Consider the following 18,407-nt stretch of genomic DNA (forward strand, 5'->3'; position numbering starts at 1 on the left):
CCGAAAAAGACAAAAGATTGCGCGTGGAACGAAAGGTCCGAGGGCTTTATTTCCGGTCCCCACCACTCCTCTATTCAAAGTAATATAAAAGAATAGAAACAAAAAAAAAAAATCAGGCCGTGAGATTAGCAACTAGCCGTCCCCGCCCCACCCCCCAATCACTCCCAAATCAGGTCACACGATTGACGTTTATCCCCGACTTCTGCTACTCCCTTTTTCGAGGGCTCTGGTCTTCCCTGGAGCCTCCACCAACAGGCGGGAGAGAGGGAGGTGGGCCCTGGAGAAGTCTGTGTCTGGCAGCTTGGTCCTCTGTGAACAGGTGGGATGGGGGACGTGGGGCAGGCTGCCATGACTCCTCTCTCAGCCTTCTGGCTTTAGTCCTCAAACCCAACAACATGGTCAGCACGTGCCCAACACTATGGTCCCTCTGGGCGTCATCCTCACCCCTGCAGCCCCTGTATGCCAGATCTTGACAGCCCTCAAGCCAAAGTCACCATTTCCCTAGGATACAACTCTCTCCTTTGGTAGATGTCCCAGGCCAGGACCCCCAGCCTCCACAGACCCCTGACCTGGAGGGCTTAGAGGCTAGAGGTTTGCGGCTGGTTTACCCCATCTCTCACTCGAGGTGGGCAATCAACACCATCATGACAACTCCCCCTAGCAGCCCTAGCACCTCCAGAAGTGACTGCAATGGTGATGCCTCCCTCAACAGCTCAGGCAACACCGACACCGTTGCTACATAGATAAAGCCACCAGCAGTGAAGGGCAGAATCCAGCCAGGACCTGCGCCACCTGCAACTTCACTGCCCACTGCCCCTCCTTCAGTTAGAAGGGCACAGGCTGTGCCTGCCAGTGCCCCTACTGCCGTCAGTAGTTGTAGACGCATCGCCTGGTGGGCAGAAAAGAGAGAGAGGCACTCATCAACGTCTGAAGGTTATCAGTGGTTTAGACATGGCTGGAATGGTCTAGGTGTACATGAATAGGGTGCGTGTCCTTGGAAACTAAAGAGTAAAGCAAAAAGAGGCGGGGCTAGAATAGAGACTTTCTGAAAGATCTTATAACAAAGAGTTCCTTTTCCACAGACCTTCTGACTCAACAGGTCAGGGTAGGGGGCACGGTGTGAAAGACCCCTATACTATTCAGATGGTTTCTGCATCACGGTTCAAGAACTACTGAACTGCAAGACAAACGTAACTTCTTCCTTTTCACTACTAGAGGATCCTCTGTCGCCAATACAGGCATACCTCAGAGATACTGTGAGACCATCACAATAAAGCAAGTCACATGAATTTTTTAGTTTCCCAGTGCGTATAAGTTATATTTACACTATCCTGTAAGTGTGCAGTAGCATTATACCTACAATGTAAGAGCTTAATTAAAAAATACTCTACCGATTAAAAAAGGCTGCTGCTGCTGCTAAGTCGCTTCAGTCGTGTCCAACTCTGTGCGACCCCACAGACGGCAGCCCACCAGGCTCCCCCGTCCCTGGGATTCTCCAGGCAAGAACACTGGAGTGGGTTGCCATTTCCTTCTCCAATGCATGAAAGTGAAAAGAGAAAGTGAAGTCGCTCAGTCGTGTCAGACTCTTCGAGATCCCATGGACTGCAGCCCACCAGGCTCCTCCGTCCATGGGATTTTCCAGGCAAGAGTACTGGAGTGGGGTGCCATTGCCTTCTCCATCACCTAAGCCTTCAGCAAGTTGGAAGAAGGCAATGGCACTCCACTCCAGTACTTGCCTGGAAAATCCCATGGACGGAGGAGCCTGATAGGCTGCAGTCCATGGGGTCGCAAAGAGTCAGACACGACTGAGCGACTTCATTTTCACTTTTCACTTTCACTTTTCACTTTCATGCATTGGAGAAGGAGATGGCAACCCACTCCAGTATTCTTGCCTGGAGAATCCCAGGGATGGGGGAGCCTGGTGGGCTGCCATCTATGGGGTCGCAAAGAGTCAGACACGACTGAAGCCACTTAGCAGCAGCAGCAGCAGCAACATCAAAGATCACAGACCAACGTAACAAACAATAATGAAAATGTTTGAAATGTTGCAAGAACTACAAAACTGTGACACAGATGTGAAGTAAACAGTGTTGGAAGAAAAGTATCAAAAGGCTTGCTCAACAGAGGGTTGCTACAAATTTGTAAAAAATGCAGTATCTGCTAAGTGCAATACAGAAACACAATAAAACAAAGTATGCCCGTAGTACAATTTGTTTGGAACTCATGAGTGGCAGTCTGGGTTGGGGCTAGGTGAGAGAGGGTAAAGGGCTTGAGGCAACCATGTTTGGTGTACACCATCACCAACCTGCTTTTTGCTGCAGCCAGACTGGACCAAGATGGCAAAGTCTCCGACTTCATGGGGCACCTCATGTAGCAGAACAGTCATTGTGGTCAGGATCCCCAGCCCCCGGCCCCCTCGAAATGAAGCACCAATGGCTAGACCATCCGTGAAGTTGTGTGCCAGGTCTGCAGCCAAGTTCAGGTACCCTGATACACGCAGGTCTTTTACAGGAGAAAAGGAAGATGAAACAGTTAGAGGCATTCATCACCCCTAGTCCCAGTCATGATCAGCCATTATCACATCTCCCCAAGAAACCACTTCATATCCAGCTCCAGTATTTCCCAGACACCTGCCATCACCCACAGCACTATTTCCAGCAATCCACAACTATGTCTCTTGCCCAAGCCTATGGAACCCTGGCTCTCACCTGACCCTGCTTTCTCCTCTTCAGCATTCTGAGGTCTCACTGGCCCATCTTTGGGCCTTGTACTCCCCGCTCTCCTCTTCCTCAACGCCCCTGCCTCCTTTTCTTCTTCCTCTGAGCTCTGTTTCTCCTTCGAAGAACGCTCTGTACGTGAAGAAAGGAATTGGTGTAAGCGGAGAACAAAGATCTGCCAATGTATCCTCACAAGGGTAGTCTCCCACTTCAGAACCTTAAAATGAGATCCAAAGGTAGGCAATGTGGCTTTCAGAAAGACTGTTCCTGGGCTCACCCTGTCTTCCATGTTCATGACTTCCATGTGTGTGACCATGAGCATGTCCATGTCCGTGACTGTGTCCATGTCCTCCTTTTACATGTCTCACAAATTTCTCCACCACAAGAAAGGCGACAATTCCACTGAGGACCCACAGTCCCACAGAGAGAATGGGGCCCTGGCCTGGGAATAGATGCATTGAAACATTAAGGGAGATGTGGATGTCGGACTCTTCCTCCTCAAGCATAGGAGAAGAACAGGAGAGATAGACCTTCTCCAGCACCCCAACCCATGTCCCTACCCACCCCTTCCTCACCACTGTGGGAATGTCCATGTCCTGGCTGCTCTGGAGGGTGGTGAGAATGAGGTTCTGGAAGAAGAGGGAGAAAAGGCCAGGTGAGGGAACCAAGCAAGGGGTGTGTATTTGCAGAAACAATGGAAGTTCAGGGGTCACAAAGGGGAAAGAACAGTCTTGCCCAAAGACTAAAATTCATTAAGATTTAGGGTAGAAGCGAAAGATCACTTACCCAAAGCATGAGGGATGAGGTGCAGGAAAGCATCTCCCAAGAGCCCACCAGAAGCAAAACTCAGCAAGATCTGGAGCAGAGAGCGGTGGCGAGGGGAATTTGACTCCACAGGGATAAGAAAGAGGACAAAAAATGGAGCTGCAGAGATCAGCACTGTGGCCCCCAGTGCCTGGTGAGGGAGAGTCAGGGGTTAAGAGGTGTGGGGTTTCCCAACAATACAGCATTAGCCTCCCTCTGCCCCATCCCCAGGGGACTCACATAGGCCCAGAGAGTGACAGTGTCCAGGTCCTGCTTGACGCCTGGAGCCCCAGACTCCCCAGAGCCTCCATGGCTGTGCTCATGGTCATGTCCGTGTCCTCGATGGTGGAGGCTCTCACGGGAGTGGCCGTGACTATGTCCATGGTGCAAATCCTCGTGTAAATGTCCGTGGTCGTGACCGTGGGTATGCCCATGCCAGATGCTCTCATGAGTGTGGCCGTGGCCATGGGCATGGCTGTGTCCGTGGTGGAAATCCTCATGTGAGTGCCTGTGGCTGTGGCCGTGGAAGTCCTCGTGCAGGTCTTCGTACAGGTCTCCATGACCCCCGTGTCCGGCCACTAGCAGCCCCAAGGCCGCCCAGGTCAGCAGTCCCACGGCCACCCAGCGGGGGGCCCCCAGGCCTCTGGCCATCACGCTGACCAGAGGGACAGAGAGAGTGACTCCACTTGGCCCTCACTTCTACACCCATGCGGGGTCCGCTTTACTCCGTCCGCGCCCACCGTCCACTTCTATGGGCCGCTCCCCCATTCCGTTCTGTCCCCACCCACATTGTTCCCAAGACTCTCTTTATCCCCGAACCCCTTCCCTGATACAGGGCCCCCGGGGCTCCGCTCTAGGCTTCGATCCTCCACTTTATGGACTCTCTGGGCTCTCGTCTCTATGACCCGCAAGGTGAGGAAAAGGGCCTGGAAAGGACAGTAGAGAAAAGCAGGGAATTCTCACCGGCTCCGGGATCCTCTCCTTTCCCGGTTTGCTCGGACGTGGCAGTCCCGCCCCTAGCTCCCGCGAGAACTGGGAAGTCCCGTTCTACCTCGGTCCTAGTACCTTTACCAATATGGCCGCACTCCGGGCTGCGGGGATGCGGGCCAGCCCTGGCGCGCATGCGCGGACGTGGAGGTTATTTGAGGGGATGCCGGGCGAGACTGGCTAACAGGCGGGAGAAGACCGCCTCCTCCGTTTCCAACTAGACGAGGGGGCGGGAACTAGCGCGAAGACTTCCCGTCTATACCAAGATGGCTGCCACACTGGCGCTGTCATTTTGGTACAGGGCCGGGCGAAGCGCTTAGTTTGACCTGGTTGAAGCCAGAGTCGTTTTCTCTGGGGCTTCCTCGTGCTCGGCTCGTCCCCCCGAGCGGTCCTCGGGAATCCCTGGTGCCACTCGGCGTCCCTACACTCAGCCGGGAGTCATGTCTTGGGCTGCGCGCCCGCCCTTCCTCCCCCAGCGGCATGCCGCAGGGCAGTGTGGGCCGGTGGGGGTGCGAAAAGAAATGCATTGTGGGGTCGCGTCCCGGTGGCGGCGGCGGCGGCCCTGGCTGGATCCCGCGGCGGCGGCGGCGGCGGCGGCGGCCGGAGGACAGCAGGCCCCGGAGCCGGAGCCGGGGGAGGCTGGACGGGACGGGATGGGCGACAGCGGGCGGGGTGAGTGAGCCCGCAGACGGGCCCGGGCGCCGAGACCCCGACGCCAGCGGCCCCTTCCCCCTCCCGGGCGCTCTCCCGGGCGCCCCCGCCCCCTTGTTTGTAAACACGCGTCCCCTCCTCCCGGGGGCCGCAGTGCCCTGCCCCCGGGGCGGGGCGGCCAGGGGGCGCTTCCGCTCTCCCAGTGGCGGCCGCCGGAGGCCCGGCTCCCCCGCGGTCCCCGGCGCAGGGCCCCAGTCCTCGAGCCTGAGGACCCTGGACGTTGGGAGGCGAGTTCCGCGCCCTCGGCGGGGTCTCTCTCCCCTGCACGTTCGGGCGGCGAGCTGGGAGTGCAGAGGCTGGCGGGTTCCCCCCACGTGCTGCCCCACCCACACGAGACGCGTCCTGCCTGGGGTGGCCAAATTCATTACTTAGAGCTTGCCTCCCCTCAGCTCTCCTCCTCTCGTTTGTCAGCCCTCTCCTCCCACCACGATTAGGGGTTCAGCCCTTGTTTGGCAGTAAGCTGTCTCTGGACTTGGGAAGGGGTGAGATGGGGGCGCGGTGGGGAAATCAGAGAGAGAGAATGAAGTCTCCCGTTGGGTGATCCAAGACTCATTTTCTCTTTTTGTCTCTCCTGTCTCTGTGTGTCTGTGCCTGTGTGTACCCTCCCTCACCCCCCAGACTCCCGGAGCCCAGACAGTTCCTCCCCAAATCCCCTTCCCCAGGGGGCCGCTCCCCCTTCTCCTCCAGGACCACCCTTGCCCCCTTCAGCAGCTGCGTCCCTTGGAGGTTCTGGGGCTCCACCACCACCCTCGATGCCACCCCCACCACTGGGCTCCCCCTTCCCGGTTATCAGCTCTTCCATGGGGTCCCCCGGCCTGCCCCCTCCAGCTCCCCCAGGATTCTCCGGGCCTGTCAGCAGTCCCCAGGTGAGAGGTCGTGACCCACTTAACTGCCTCTCCACTTTCGTTTCCTTGTTTTCTTCCTGACCCTAGATCCTTGTATGAACTTCCCTGGTGCACTGAACTTCTAGTCTTGGCAGGCTTGTGGTCCTTGTGAAACCCCTGGCCCTTCCTGAGGTGCCACTGAGCTTTCAGTGCACGCCTCCTCCCCAGTACTATAAAAGAACCTGCTATTCTTGATGTCCCTTTTGTCTATCAGTGATTTTTTTGCCTTTTTGGTCCCATCTGCCCTTCTGAGATAAAAGTCTTTTGGGGCCGCTGTGTTGCACAGTTTCAGGGGACCGTTATGTCTCATCTCTTCAGGGTTGTGCTCCAGGGGTGGCCCTTCCCAGGCACGGCAGTGTAGTGTTCTTTGTAACGTGCGGTGCAGGGCCCTGCCTAGGTGGTAGAGAATGATGTCCGTCCCCTCTGAGAGATTATCCTTCCCAATGAGTCTCCCTGTGACTTCCCTATTTCCCCCATCCCAGATTAACTCAACAGTGTCGCTCCCTGGGGGTGGGTCTGGCCCCCCTGAAGATGTGAAGCCACCAGTCTTAGGGGTCCGGGGCCTGCACTGTCCACCCCCTCCAGGTGGCCCTGGGGCTGGCAAACGGCTATGTGCAATCTGCGGGGACCGAAGCTCAGGTATGGGGCTCAGAGGACTAGCAGGGAGGAAGAGAGTGTGTGTACCATGTACCATCATCTGGGGGATTCCCAGGGGCTCGTGAGGTTTTGTTTGAGCTAGTGAACTGGGAGAGGCGTGATGAGAATTGAGGAACCTCCAGCTTAGATTTGGGGTGGGGGTTGGTCAGAGGGGGAAGGGGACTGGGCTAGGGTTTTTGAACCCTGAGAAGAATGGAACTGTATCATCCCTCACGTCCTGGTTCGGTAAGCTTGCTGGGGGTAGGGTGGGCATGAGGAGGTGGACAGGAGCCCTAGCGGCCCAGGGTGTGCGTGCAGTCTCACTGTCCCTCCTCTCGTCTCACAGGCAAACACTATGGGGTTTACAGCTGCGAGGGCTGCAAAGGCTTCTTCAAGCGCACCATCCGTAAGGACCTGACCTACTCGTGCCGGGACAACAAGGACTGCACGGTGGACAAGCGCCAGCGGAACCGCTGTCAGTACTGCCGCTACCAGAAGTGCCTGGCTACTGGCATGAAGAGGGAGGGTAAGGGCCTGCCCCAGGTCTCCCCTTGTGCCCTGTGGGAGGAGGGGGAGGGAGCACTTCCGGGTCCGCCCTCTCCGGAAGGCGGGGCCCCTCTCTCTCCTCCAGAGGGCGCTGTTTCATTCATCTCTCCCATGCACATTCGCTCTCCTCCCTGGTACCCTGATCTGATCCCTTGAGTTTCCTTCTTAATGGTTCTGCCACTCTGGCCTGAACCTCTGACCACCACCCACCCCCTCACCCCAGGCTGGTGCTAGGATCACTTCCTTCTCCAGGATGGTTTCTCTAGCTCCCCCTCTCTAACCGGATTAGCTTTTCTTCTCTTTGAGCCCACCTTCCACTCTGGCCTCTGTCTCCGTGGTATCTGTGTTGGCTTCTCCAAACTCTGGGACTGTGCTCTCTTAAACTGCAGCCTTTACTAAAAGACTCCCAAAACATCTTTCCCTCTTTTTTCTCTCTGTTTTATCTTAAGTCTGATTCTGAAATCCTGAGAGAGATGCTTTAGGGAGTTTATGTTGGTCACCTGTCTCATTTTAGAGAAGATGAGCTTGAAGCCTGGCTTTCCCAAGGTCATGCAACAAAAGAGTGACAGGTCTGGGATCAGAACCCATGTCCCTGAAGACGCAAGCCCAGTGCGCCTTCTCCTGCCACTTGGTTGAGTCGGAAGAACACCAGATTTGCAGTTAGGAACACTTAGGTTTACATGTATGATGTGCCATGTATCGTGTGAACTTGGACAAACTGTTTTAATGAATTGCGTCAAAATCGGTATCTTTAAAAATGGGGTCAAGAGCTCACAGGGTGGTTATAAATACTGGAGTGAATGTTAAAGCACGCTTGGCATGTTTTTTAGTATGTAGAAGGCCTTCTGTTTAAATGTTAGCTTTCTGCTAATTTCTCTGTCCACCTCTTTTACTTCTTGGAGTAGTCATCTGTTCTTTCATAACTCCTGTGTCTAGACTGCCACAAATATGCCGTGGTTTCAAGTGACTTCCCCAATTTCTATAAATATCTTCTGAGTTAGGCCAGGAGACCCTGATATGGCCCTAAGGACACTTTGGAATCTCCTCACGGCTGGCTACTGACTCTCCATTTTTCTCTTCTCCTTCCCCCTCCCCCTTAGCTGTACAGGAGGAGCGTCAGCGGGGGAAGGACAAAGACGGGGATGGGGAGGGTGCTGGGGGAGCCCCCGAGGAGATGCCTGTGGACAGGATCCTGGAGGCGGAGCTTGCTGTGGAGCAGAAGAGTGACCAGGGCGTGGAGGGTCCCGGGGGGACCGGGGGCAGCGGCAGCAGCGTGAGTGCGCTCCTTCCTGCCGGGGGGGGGGGGGGGGGGGGGGGGGGGGGGGGCGGGCCGCGGGCTAGGTCTGTGCTATCTCCTGCTCCCATCCCTTCCCCTCACCACCACTTCACACTGCCAGGGGCTGGAAGTGCCCCCAGACATGGTCTCTCACATCTGAGGTGGGCATGGTAGCATCCTCTGTCCTCACTCCCGAAACAGCCACAGGCAAGTCCCAAATTAACAGTTGTCTTCCTGAATGCCAGAAGAGCAGGAGTGGGTTCAGATGGGGCTTGAAGAGATAAGGTGCTGGTTTAGTCGCTAAGTTGTGTCCGACTTTGCGACCCCATGGACTGTAGCCCCCCGGGCTCCTCTGTCCATGGGATTTTCCAAGCAAGAGTACTGAAGTGGGTTGTCATTTCCTTCTCCAGAGGATCTTCCTCACCCAGGCACTGAACCTGGGTCTCCTGCTTTGCAGGTGGATTCTTTATCAACTGAGCCACCAGGGAATTGTCCAAAGGGTTTATGGTGGGGGGTTTCCCAGTGTGCTTCAAACCTCCTGTAACTCTGAGCCCTCATCCCTGCAGCCAAATGACCCTGTGACCAACATCTGCCAGGCAGCTGACAAACAGCTCTTCACGCTTGTTGAGTGGGCGAAGAGGATCCCTCACTTTTCCTCCTTGCCTCTGGATGACCAGGTCATATTGCTACGGGCAGGTCAGTGACCTTGGACCCCTCAGACCTCTTGTCTTTGGACCCCTCTTGGACCTCCTGACCTTCAGGGACCCCAGAGACCTTACCTTGCATTTTCAGGGAGCCAGTCTCGTTGACCTCACCCCCTCTTCTCCCCTTCCCTCAATGTGCTCTCCATCCCGTGGCCTCATCCCTGGCCCCTGACCCTTGTGGCACCCCCCCCCACCCCCCGCCCCCTCAGGGTGGAACGAGCTGCTCATCGCCTCCTTCTCTCACCGATCCATCGATGTCCGAGACGGCATCCTCCTCGCCACAGGTCTCCATGTGCACCGCAACTCGGCCCATTCCGCAGGCGTGGGAGCCATCTTCGATAGGTCAGTGACCCTCAGCTGGGCTGGCCTGGTGGTCGAGGGGGCGGGGCTATAGGCTGGTCCGTGTCCAAGGCTGGCTGAGCTGTGACCTTTGAGTGACCTGCAGGTCCCTCTCCAGGGTGCTGACAGAGCTAGTGTCCAAAATGCGGGACATGAGGATGGACAAGACAGAACTTGGCTGCCTGCGGGCAATCATTCTGTTCAATCCAGGTAAGAGGAGGGCTGCCCCTGTTCCTCAAGACCCAGGCAGCCTTGCAGCCGCCTCTTCTTCGGAGACTCCTCAGTTACCCAGCTGCCCCCCTCAACCTAGAAATCTCCCAGCTGACCAAGAGGAACCCACATTCGTTGAAAAACATCCCCTTTCCAATCCCATCCCCCAGACCCTTTGTGCCCCGCTTCCCTGCCCAGGCATTTGGTGAAGGGTGTGTAGGTGGGGCCCAGAAGGAACATCGTGTGGGCCATGTCTCCGCATTTGTCCTGGTTTGATTGGTCCTCCTTCCTCTTCCTCCTCTCTTCCTGCCATCCCAGATGCCAAGGGCCTCTCCAACCCCAGCGAGGTCGAGGTCCTGCGAGAAAAAGTATATGCGTCCCTGGAGACCTACTGCAAACAGAAGTACCCTGAGCAACAGGGCCGGTGAGATGGCGCTGAGGGCCCCGGGCCCGCACCGGGGTGGGGGTGCCACTGGGGCGTGTTCAGGGTCCGCGTGGCCCCAGCTCTTACTCAGCATCTCCCATGCCCTCAGGTTTGCCAAGCTGCTGCTGCGTCTTCCTGCTCTCAGGTCCATAGGCCTTAAGTGTCTAGAGCATCTGTTTTTCTTCAAGCTCATCGGCGACACCCCCATCGACACCTTCCTCATGGAGATGCTTGAGGCTCCCCACCAGCTGGCCTGAGCCCACTCACAGATGTGTTGTTCCTCATGCTGGGGGAGGGCACAGCGGCGAGGGACTCTGGGCCTTGGGGCCGAGTGGGGAGGGACTGTGTTCCTAGAATCTTGATGGGAAGGAGGAGCACAGGGCAGAACTGAGGCCTCCAGGGGGTGTCCCTAAACCCTGCAAGGGTTTGCTTGAGGTCCCAAGTCAGAGGGACCCAGACCTGGTGGGCCTCTCCCTGCGGCGGCCTCGAGTCTCCGAGTTTGGTTCTGCCATGGTCTGGGGGGCTTTCAGAACTCCAGCCTGGAGTGGGCTCTCCTCCCCCAGCACAAAGCCCTGGCCTTGCTCCCAGGTCCTTGCTTCTTGTCTTGCCTCACTCGGCATCCCCATCCGAAGAACGGAAAGAGAACTCCCGCAGAGATGGACGTTGGGGGGCAGGCCCCCCAAACTGATGGACATGGGAGGCAAGCTCTGACAGGCCTTCCTCTGACCCAGCCTGGCAGATGGGGGCTTCTCTGGAAGGAGGGGACCCCGTCACTGTCTCCTGGCCAGAGTCCTGTCTCACACTTCCCCACCTCCAGCAGTCAGACTGAAAAAGGTGGTGGTGGTGAAGGGGTGGTGGGAACCCATCTGCTATTTTTAATTTCCTCGAGGACAGAGACTTGCAGTTAGACTCAAAGAAGTACTGTACTTCCCCAGGTTGACTAAGAGATGCCAGTGGTGGAGGTGGTGTCTGGGAAAGGCAGGGCCCGGGGTGCTCTGGGTTCTCTGCGGCTCTTCTGTCTGTCTTGGGGAAGGGGCCTGGGCTGAGGGCAGGGCCGGGGTGGTGAGTAGTCCTCAGGCCTTTCCCGTTTCAGCTCCCCCTGCAGCCCCGGGCTCACCCCACAGAGCCTGGGACACTGAGTGTCCTGGCCTGATTGAAGGGAGATGGCCGGCCTGCGGAGGTGGGGTGCTGGGGCTGCATGACTTCTGCCCGGCTCTTCTCTCCGGGGTTCCCTTCCCCTGTCTTTCACTCACATAAAATCGCTTTCAAATTAAAATCGCTGTTTTCTGGACCGAGATGACTGTCTTGGGGGTGGGGAGGAACGCCGTCCCTGGCCGCGGGTGGGAGGGTATCCGGTGGGGCGTGCTCCCTGGACGCCGCGGCAGCCGCCGTAGTTCCCTGGGGCTGGGAGGCGGGCGCGGGGGGGACACAAGGCGCGCTTTGTGGCGAGGGAGGGGGCCGAGGGTGCGCCGGCCGGGGCGGGGCGGCTGTGGAGGAGGGCGGCCGGCTCTCAAAGGCTCCTTGTTCCCCGGCGCCCTCCCAGCGCCAGCGGGCGGCGGCGCCTCGGCTCGCTCCGGGCAGCCCTCCGGCCGCGCCACGGGCTCCGGGCAGACCCGGCGCCGTGCCCGCCCGTGGGGGCGCCCTGGGCGTAGAGCGCCGCGGCCTCCTCCGGCGTTGCCCGCCTGGAGGCGGCCTCGTCCCCGAGTGACCCCAATACCCGGACTCTGCCAACCCGTGTGGCCGCCCCCCGCCGCCCCCCTCCCCGACTGGATGCCTCTCCACCTGGGCTCCAGGACGCCCTTACGTGGTGCCCTCCCCTCCATCCCCTGGGACCCGATCAGCCTGTATGTGCGTCTGTCCAGTCTCGGGCCTCCCCTCTAGCGCACCCCCGCCCCGTCTCGACGCCCCCGCCCCCCACGCTGCCCGCGGCCGTCGGGTTGCAGGTCCCCAGTCGCTATCTATAGCGGTGTCTATAAATACCCAGCTCCGGGCAGGCTCTGTAATTACAGCGGGCGGGCCGGGCCGAGGGGAAATAATTATGGAGACCAGATGGGGTGAGGGGAGGTAGCGACCCCCGGGCCCGTCTCTCCCCTCCCGCTACATCCCGCCCCGGACTCTGCTGAAAGGGGGCTCTGGGTCTCCAAGGGGGAGGATCGGGGGAGGGGTCTTGTGACTGAACCTCTGGGTCCCCCCAGAGTAGACTGGGGAAGAGATATTGGGGTTCCCCGAAAAGAGCATCCTAAGGTACAGGCCACTGAGTCCCTGCGAGAAGCAGAGGAGAGCAGCCCGAGGGCTGCGGGGGAGGGTTCCCGTTCGCGCCCCCCCCCAACCAGGTGGAGATAGGGGGTGGGGTTTCCCTCGGTGGCTGTGGGCGGGCGGTTGGAGGCGGGGGCTGGGCCGGGGGCGGGAGCGAGCTGGGGGCTCTGGGCCGCTAGGGTGGCCGGGGACACACAGGAGCGGCGGCCACCGAGGAGGGAACAGCGCCGGAGCCCCGACGGCGCCCCACTGCATGGAGCTGGGTCCCTGAAAGCCGTCGCCACCCGGCAGCCTCCGACTTCCCCAGGAGCCCGGCGTGCTGACTCTCTTGCAGTCTCGGGGTACCCAGCGCCACCGGCGTCCCCTGGTCCCCGGGACCGGGCGTTCCGGTGCCAGCCATGGAGCGGTGCACCGGCTGCCATCACCTCCCGCTGCTGGTGCTGCTGCTGCTGGGGCTGAGCACCACCCCCGCCTGGGCAGGTAAGCGGAGTCCCAACGCCTGGGTCATCGGAATCAGGCTGGAGGTCCGCATGTCCTCGGGACAGGGGACAGCGGATATGTAGGGACGGGGGAGGGGGGGGGACGCTTCTGGGTCTGAGAATGGGATTTGGGGCCGTCAAGGGTCCAGGCTGGAGGGCAGGACACCTGGGTCCCTTGGAGCCAGAATGGAGATTTGTTTTCCTCTCTGAAGTGACCAGGGGAGGGCAGGTAAGGCTGAATGGTGGAGGGTCACGTGAGTGGGGCTGGATGCTGGGGTCCTCCAGCAGGGCCAGTGTGGTCCAGCCAGGTGCTGGAGTCAGGGGCAGATGCAAGTGTTGATGGATGGGAGGTGCACGTCTGTCTTCTTCCTGTCCACATCTGTGGGGTGAGAGGGTGAGCATCCTTGGATAGGAGCAGAGCCCGGTAGGTAGAGAAAGAAGGGGTACCTGGACTGTTTGTCTCACTGGTTCCCCCGACAGGATCCCCTTCCCCCTCCGTGCCCTCGATCCTGCCACGCGGCTGGCTCTGGGGAGCCGTGGGGCTGACTGCCAACAGGACGGCCGCTGGACAGGCCAGGATCAGGTGTCTGAGGCGGGAGCCAACGCTCTGCATTCCTGCCCTGCCCCTCCCCCTCTGCCCAGCCGGGCTCCCCTGGGACCCTGGCCTCCACAATCCCAACCTTTTCCTTCTTTTCCCCGGTATCCAGAAGTCCTGGCTCTGGGGAAAGGGGGTTTGACGTCGGAGAGGAGGAGGCTGAGAGTACCTGGGTACTAGGCAAGCTGGAGTAAGCCCCCCACTCCAAACCCTGGAGACTGATTGGCATATAACTTGACTATTTATTTCTTCTGGTCAGAAAAGCAGCATCAAGGATTTAGATTAGATTTCGGAAGGAAGAACTTTCAAGACAGGAGGAGCTCAGGGTCAGAAAATTGAAGTACGGGATGTCTGTAGACCCTAGGAGTCTTTTTTAGAGAGAAAAGGGATCCTTTAAAGTAGAGGCAGAGAGGTGGCTGAGATGACTCTCTCTTATTTGGGGGCTGAGTGGGTAGAGGTGGGACTCTGGAGGGAAGTGGGTTAGTGTGGAATTCATCAGAACTGGGCAGAGTGGTGGGGGTGATGGGGTCACCAGTAGGGAGACTGGGGCAGACTGAGGCCAGAGCCAGGGGGGCCCCTATGTGACTTGAAGTAGGAAGCCGGGTGGGCAGACCTGTGGCTAGGCCGTCTATAGGGTTGAGCTGGACTCTCCTGGGGTTTGGTAGAGGGTGGGGGCCCCTGAGGTCTCCTTGGCCTGGGGTCTCTGTGAGTCTCTGTGTCTCTGTCTTACTTACCCTTCGTCTCTCAAAGCGGCCCTTGTGTGTTGATGTTTGCGGAGCTGCCACACGCGGGGGCCAGGCTAGGGCAGGGAGGTGGGAGGGGGCAAGGCCGTGGTTTCCCGGCTTCTGGACTCAAAGGGCCTTTTCTCTGCCTGCCCGCCCCACCTCACCCACCCCACCCAGCTCTGCGCTCCTGATCTCTCTGGCCCCTGCCCTGCCCCACACTTCTCTGAAAGTTTTGCTGGAACTTTCTTTGGTTTTCTTCCAATCTGGAACTGATGGTGTGAGCAGCGTGTGTTTGGGGGAGTGAGGGAGAAAGAGGCGACCTCTGTTTCCTGGGGAGTTTGAGCCCTTGGAAGCCGAGTTCTAGGCGGACAGGGCTGGTGGCCTGGCTCTAGAATCTTTGGGGCTACAGGTGGCGGGGGTGGTGGGGCAGGGTCGAAGTTCCAGGTGTGGGGAGCTTGCCCGGGTTTTGGGCAGAGGACTCTGATGGGATCTGCAGATGTGTGGCTCTGGGCCCTGGATCTACTCCGGCTCTGCGTGGCAGCTTCAGGCTCCCCGTGCGCCCCCCCACCCCAGCCCATCTCCCCAGCCAGGGGCACAGGCTCCGCGGCTGGCTCCTTCTTGTATCTCCTTTCTCTGCGTGGTCAGAGTGGCCCCCGCCTCCCCCAAACACGGGGCCTGCAGCAGCTTGACGCCCCCTCTCCATAGAGCTGCCTGTCTACCCCCTCCCTGGTGGCCCCCAGCCCCTCCCGTGCCCAGGATGATGGCTTGCCCAGATGTTGTTTATGCTGGAGACACTGGCCAGAGGCCAGAGACCCAGAGACGGAGAGGAAGGAAGAGCCAGAGAAAGGAAAAGATGGGTAGAGGGCGAGGGAAGCGGAGGAAGATGGAAGAGCCAGGGAGAGAGACCAACAGATATGGAGACTGACAGAGCATGTGAAGGGGAGGCAGGTGGAGAGTTGGAGGAGAGAGATGAATAGAGAGACTTCCCTGGTGGTCCCGTGGTTAATGGGGCATGGGTTTGATCCCCGCTGGGCAAATAGGGTCCTATATGCCAAGCGGCACAGGCAGAAAGTAAATAATAAACTGATTAAAATAGTTACTCGGGCTTTCTTTAAAAAAAAAAGAAAGACAGAATAGAGATTCATAGGCTGAGAGATGGAGACAGGGAGAGCGTGAGGGAGGCCGAGGCTGGGAGGAGGGGTGGTGGTGGGCATGGAGCTGAGTGCAGGCCCAGCCCTGCCTTTTTCCAGGTGACTTGGTTTCCCATCCATGGATGCTCTGTTCAGAAGCGTGGAAGGGCGAGGTGACTTATATCCTGCAGGGAGTTTGAGCCCCAGGAACCTGATCTCTAGACCCCCAAAGTCCCCTGTGCGTGCCCCCCTGGGAGTGCGCGCCTCCCCCTGACCCTCATGAACTCTCCCAGGCGCAGCCCCCGTGGATGTGCTTCGGGCCCTAAGGTTCCCCGCCCTCCCTGACGGTGTCCGGAGGGCGAGAGGTATCTGTCCAGCTGATGTGGCCTACCGAGTGTCCCGACCCGCCCAGCTCAGCGCACCCACCCGTCAGCTCTTTCCAGGTAGGGGTGACCTGCCGAAGCAGGGAGAACTGCGGGCGAGGCCATGGGGGGTGGGATCAGAGGGGAAGGGGTTGATGGCTCACCTTGCCTCTCCTTCCCGCTGTGTGTCTGTGTCCCAGGAGGCTTTCCCAAAGATTTCTCTCTGCTGACTGCGGTCCGGGCGCGCCCGGGCCTCCAGGCGCCCCTCCTGACCCTCTACAGTGCCCAGGGTGTCCGGCAGCTGGGCCTGGAGCTCGGCCGACCTGTCCGCTTCCTGTACGAGGACCAGACTGGGCGGCCGCAACCGCCGGCTCAGCCTGTCTTCCGAGGCCTCAGCCTGGCGGATGGCAAGTAAGTCAGTGCGCTCCTCTGGCCTGTCCGGCCTGTCTCTTAGGAGCTCCCCTCTGGTTCCTGCCCCCAGAATGCCCACCCCCTAATCCTTGTTGTTGTTCAGTAGCTAAGTCGTGTCTGACTCTTTGTGACCCCTTGACTGCAGCACGCCAGGCTTCCCTGTCCTTCACCATCTCCTGGAGCTTGCTCAAACTCATGTCCATTGAGTCGGTGATGCCATCCAACCATCTCATCCTCTGTCATCCACTTCTCCTCCTGCCTTCAATTTCCCCCCCTAATCTAGGAAATCCCTTTGGGCCACCACTTGCTTACCCACTGCCCAAACTTTAGTCAAGTCTCTTCTAGCCCAGAGTTTGGGCTTCAGAGATTAAATCCTGGTGCGTAGGACTACCTTGTACCTTGGGCAAGTTACTCGGGTGTTTGTTTTTTTTTTCTTTTATTTATTTTTATTAAAAAAAACTTTTGATTTTATATTGGAGTATAGCCAATTAACAATGTTGTGATAGTTTCAGGTAGATAGCAAAGGGACTCAGCCATACATACCTGCTTGACTTTTTTGAGACTTGGTTTCTATGTCTGAAAAAGAGCGATAGTAGAATTATGAAAATCAAATGAGAAAGTGATTGCATGGTGCCTGGGGTGTTGTAAGCACTCAGTAAATGGTAGCTACTGCGACCGAGACTGTGTTATCATTGGCTTGTCAGCCTTTTCATCAGCAGCTGCCCAGCCCTCGTGACTGTCCCCCCTTCAGTCAGTCACTGGAACCTCTCCCCGCTCCCCTGACCAGGTGGCACCGTGTGGCTGTGGCTGTGAAGGGCAAGTCTGTCACCCTCGTAATTGACTGCAAGAAGCGAGTCACTCGACCCCTCCCCCGCAGCGCCCGTCCAGTACTGGACACCCGGGGTGTGATCATCTTCGGTGCTCGGATCCTGGATGAGGAAGTCTTTGAGGTAACTGCAGCAACTAGAGAGAGGATGCTGGTCCTGTATCTGTGCTCACTCCCCTCCTGATCTCAGTACTCCATCTTCCTGTGTCTTGACCCTTTACTTTTCCTTTCATCAATGTCTATTTCTACTTCCTCTCTTCAGGACTACTTTTTCTTTTTTTTTTTTGTAGAAGAATTAAGTGCCCGTTTATATGGCAGGATTGTCCATAGTCATTTATTCCGTCAGGCAGTTTTCATTAGTCTACCCATCCATCCACCCCCTCAACTGATCCATCCACCCATCCATCCACCCATCTGTTCATTTACATACTCACCCACCGACTCAAGCATTTGGGCTTGTATTCTCCCACCTGCCTATTCTTCCCCTGCTTAGCCACTCCTTCCTTGAAACCACCCATCTATTCATCTGTCCTTCCATCCATCCATCCATCTTAAGTCATGCATCCATCTACTCATTCATCCATCTGCTCATCCACCCTATCTGCACGTGCATGGAAGGATACATGCAGGCATCCCGTTTACCCACCCATCTCTTCATCCCCCGACTCTCCATCCAGCTGTTTCTTCACTTCTTCCATCTACTTCCATTTCTATCTACTCTGTGCCTCTCATTTTCCTCTGTATCAGTCCACCCACGCATACATTCACTCACTCATCATCCATCCACCCTCTCATTCAGTCAAGTGTCTGAGCCCCCATTCACCCACCCAGCCATCTATCCACCTACCCGTCCATCCGTCCATGCGCCCACCCAGCCAGTCAATGTTTTCTGAATACCTGCCGGCTCAGAGCCAAGGGGAACGCCGAAGAATATCATCAGATCTCTATCATCCCAAGTTCTGCTCTGGAGTTGAGACAGTATTCCCAAGCTATAACCCACCCCCGTACAGGGTTTGCTCAGTACCACATGTGGGCACAAGTAGATGCCAATGGAAATCAGAATTGGCTTCCTCCCATTTCCAGAGGTCCAGAGAATTCTTATCATCACTGCATTGGAAGGTCAAAGCAACTAAGGTTGGGTCTCCAACCTTAGGTCTCCAGAAGCCCCTGTAAACAGGCTCATACATGATCACATGGGCAGGGTATAGGCCAAGAGCTGAACTTAGGGTGGAAGGCTTGAAGTCTAGTCCTGATTCTACCACTTGGCGTGACCTTGGGCCAGTCATCATCCCTTGGAACTTTTATGAATGCACTGTGCTTGGAAAATGAGCATGAAGATCCTTGTCCTGCTGACTCTGATCCTTGTCCAGCTGTCTAGTTGTTGT

The 18,407-nt window shown here is 57.5% G+C and overlaps 3 protein-coding genes across 10 annotated transcripts in view; 2 read left to right on the forward strand and 1 right to left on the reverse strand.

The window, feature by feature from the left end:
* Positions 1–31: 31 nt before the first annotated feature.
* Positions 32–4,642, reverse strand: SLC39A7 (solute carrier family 39 member 7). Of its 3 annotated transcripts, XM_006050308.3 has the most exons (8): positions 4,485–4,642; positions 3,762–4,176; positions 3,504–3,672; positions 3,293–3,346; positions 2,995–3,159; positions 2,709–2,849; positions 2,306–2,502; positions 32–889 (listed from the first exon to the last, which is right to left on the reverse strand). In XM_006050308.3, the coding sequence occupies exons 2-8, from the start codon at positions 4,170–4,172 to the stop codon at positions 617–619; spliced, it is 1,410 nt and encodes a 469-aa protein (XP_006050370.1). In that variant the 5' UTR covers positions 4,173–4,176; positions 4,485–4,642; the 3' UTR covers positions 32–616. The 3 variants fall into 3 exon arrangements, with proteins under 3 accessions (XP_006050370.1, XP_025127662.1, XP_025127667.1); XM_025271877.2 differs by lacking the exon at positions 4,485–4,642 and having other exon boundaries at positions 3,762–4,478; XM_025271882.1 differs by lacking the exon at positions 4,485–4,642 and having other exon boundaries at positions 3,504–3,656; positions 4,030–4,081.
* Positions 4,643–4,751: 109 nt separating this feature from the next.
* On the forward strand, positions 4,752–11,529 carry RXRB (retinoid X receptor beta). 2 transcript variants are annotated; one of them, XM_025271856.2, is made up of 10 exons: positions 4,752–5,180; positions 5,838–6,085; positions 6,586–6,742; positions 7,086–7,265; positions 8,386–8,558; positions 9,128–9,257; positions 9,475–9,607; positions 9,711–9,814; positions 10,133–10,238; positions 10,348–11,529. In XM_025271856.2, the coding sequence occupies exons 1-10, from the start codon at positions 4,949–4,951 to the stop codon at positions 10,493–10,495; spliced, it is 1,611 nt and encodes a 536-aa protein (XP_025127641.1). In that variant the 5' UTR covers positions 4,752–4,948; the 3' UTR covers positions 10,496–11,529. The 2 variants fall into 2 exon arrangements, with proteins under 2 accessions (XP_025127641.1, XP_025127647.1); XM_025271862.2 differs by having other exon boundaries at positions 9,723–9,814.
* A 1,068-nt stretch (positions 11,530–12,597) lies between these two features.
* Positions 12,598–18,407, forward strand: part of COL11A2 (collagen type XI alpha 2 chain) — a 28,875-nt gene continuing 23,065 nt past the window's right edge. For 2 of the 5 annotated variants that reach the window (XM_044931609.1, XM_006050301.3), the window contains exons 1-4: positions 12,598–12,974; positions 15,717–15,866; positions 15,986–16,196; positions 16,984–17,146. In XM_044931609.1, coding sequence (XP_044787544.1) covers positions 12,893–12,974; positions 15,717–15,866; positions 15,986–16,196; positions 16,984–17,146 — 606 coding nt within the window. In that variant the 5' untranslated portion in view covers positions 12,598–12,892. The remainder of the gene's footprint in view (positions 12,975–15,716; positions 15,867–15,985; positions 16,197–16,983; positions 17,147–18,407) is intronic. The other 3 variants (XM_044931616.1, XM_025271885.2, XM_006050303.3) reach the window with 3 other exon arrangements.

Source organism: Bubalus bubalis, chromosome 2, assembly GCF_019923935.1.
Source record: "Bubalus bubalis isolate 160015118507 breed Murrah chromosome 2, NDDB_SH_1, whole genome shotgun sequence".
Lineage (NCBI taxonomy): Eukaryota > Metazoa > Chordata > Mammalia > Artiodactyla > Bovidae > Bubalus > Bubalus bubalis.